Here is a 2,217-nt window from a genome sequence, read left to right on the forward strand (position 1 = left end):
TATCAGAAGTCACTTTGCTTTGTGGTGTCTATCTAACCACCAAATAGAAATAATACTTCAAACAGCCTGATATCAAACAGATGTAGAACCACTTATCTTTTATTCACCAAACAATGTGTTGAATATTTCTTTCTTTCTTTTTTTATTTATCAGATTATAAATTGACTGTTTTCTCTTAATTTGAATGAGAAACATAAAATCTGTGCTGTTTTATGATGAGTTAAAAAGTACTTACTTGTCACAATCAGCTTGGTGCCTTGTCCGAATACCACAGTGATTCAGTTTGTACACATGGCTGTACAAAAACCTCCTGACTCTCACTAATGAGGGGAGTGGAACTGAAACATCCTGTTGAGACCAACTTTCACTGTCAACGTCTCTTCACTTCATCAGTCTCATTATATTCCAAAACACTCAAAACACTTTTGTCTCTTTAGAGGGATTTATTTAATGTCTGTTCTTGTTTTTTTCCAAGTTCACTGATTTAAATTCAATGATTTTGGTCAGAATTCTTAAAATCTGCAGTGAGTCTCTCACTGAGGTTTTTGTCACAGTGTGGATCACTGTGATACGTTCTCCTTAGCAGAGTCATCCCATGTCCGACAGTAATAGACAGCAGAGTCTCCTGTCTCTGTCTGCTTTATGATGAACTGGTAATCTATGTTTGATGTGGATTTACAGTTGAATCTGTCTGAGGAGAATCCTGATCCAAAGTTGTGTGCGCTGTTATGGTAGAAACTCACAACATACTGAGGAACTTCACCAGGAACCTGTTTATACCAGCTGACATAATATCTATCATCTCTCTCAATGTTGCAGTTGAGAACAACTTGTTGTCCTGTAGAAACTGTGTGGACAGCAGGCGTCTGGGTCAGCACTTTGGCTGCATCAACATCTGTCAACATACAGAGAAAAATACATGAGTCAAAGGTTTGTGTGTGAAAATATGGGCTATAAAAGGACTGAGAAGAATATCTTACATGTTAGAGCAGTGATGAGAGTGCAGAGGGTCCCCAGCATGTTGTCAGTGTGTGNTCACTCTACAGTTCTTTTGGTTCATAAATCAACTACAGCATGTGTGTGTTTTTGTTTTCCTTATTTTCTCTTTTGATTCAATGCCTTGATGTTATTTACTTTCTATTATGTGCATTCCTTCTGGAAAAGCATTAACAATGACTGACATGAATTACCACTAAACTGACTCACTGACTGAGAGTAAACATGACTGTTTATCTTTTATATCGGTTTCATCACACTTTTCTGAAATGTCCTCTCACCAAGTGAACATGCTCCATATTCATAACGTCTCCTTTGATTCATTTATTGGAATCAATCTGTGAATATAGATGATATGTGAGCAGCTCAAAGCAGCATTTTCATTTGGTGTTTTACCTGAAAATAAACCAACTATGATATGTTTCAGATGACTCTGAGTCTTTCTCATGAAACAGGAATCATGTCATTACATTACTGTCACAGTTTCTGCAGCTGGAAGTGTAACAATCGTCACTCATTCAGGTGCTTCACACACATGATCCTAGATTCAACCAACAAAAGGTTTGATGGAATTGTGAGAGAATTCCAGGACTTAGTCTGAAATATTCCCAGAAAGACACTGACGAAATAAAAGCAACACAGGCCATGGATAAACATGCTTTTAAAGACTTAGACAAACTGGTGAAACAACTTCACTCCTCCCCAGTCCAGTCTGATATCCTCCTTGAGCTCGTCGACTATCTGGAAAATCAAAGCCGAAGGAACAACATCATCATTGATGGAATAACATCGGATCATGCAGAGGAATCGTGGCTGAGACTGAGAAAAGGGTGCGTGAACTGTTAACCACAAAGCTGAAAATGGAGGCCAACTCAATTCAAATTGAACGAGCCCATAGAAGAGGAAAATACAGACGGGATGCTGAAAGACCCCGAGGCATTGAAACTACTGCATTTTAAGGACAAGGAACTCATCATGGAAAAGGCAAGAGCACACCTGAAAAACACCTCTGTGTACATAAATGAGGACTTCTCTGAACGTCTGAGGAAGAAGAGAGCTGAACTTCTGCCTGCAATGAGAGAAGCCAGAGCAACGGGTAATTATGCCATAATCAGCTATGACCGGCTCATTGTGAGACCAAAGAGAATCACTGATGGGTCATCCTAATTTTAATGCACATCAAATGACTGTATATCACTGGATTGTCATTGAGACTGAGCC

The 2,217-nt window shown here is 38.9% G+C and overlaps 1 gene segment (V, D, J or C); it reads right to left on the bottom strand.

Moving 5' to 3' along the window:
• Positions 1-235: 235 nt before the first annotated feature.
• On the bottom strand, positions 236-1,030 carry LOC126387418 (Ig kappa chain V region 12F2-like; the record flags this gene model as incomplete). The annotated part of the segment is given in 3 exon segments: positions 236-265; positions 569-895; positions 981-1,030. Coding segments are annotated over 3 exon segments (397 nt in total), but the record flags the coding sequence as incomplete, so codon positions are not given.
• Positions 1,031-2,217: the final 1,187 nt, after the last annotated feature.

The sequence above is a fragment of the Epinephelus moara genome, unplaced genomic scaffold (genome assembly GCF_006386435.1).
Source record: "Epinephelus moara isolate mb unplaced genomic scaffold, YSFRI_EMoa_1.0 scaffold4142, whole genome shotgun sequence".
Taxonomy (NCBI): Eukaryota; Metazoa; Chordata; class Actinopteri; order Perciformes; family Serranidae; genus Epinephelus; species Epinephelus moara.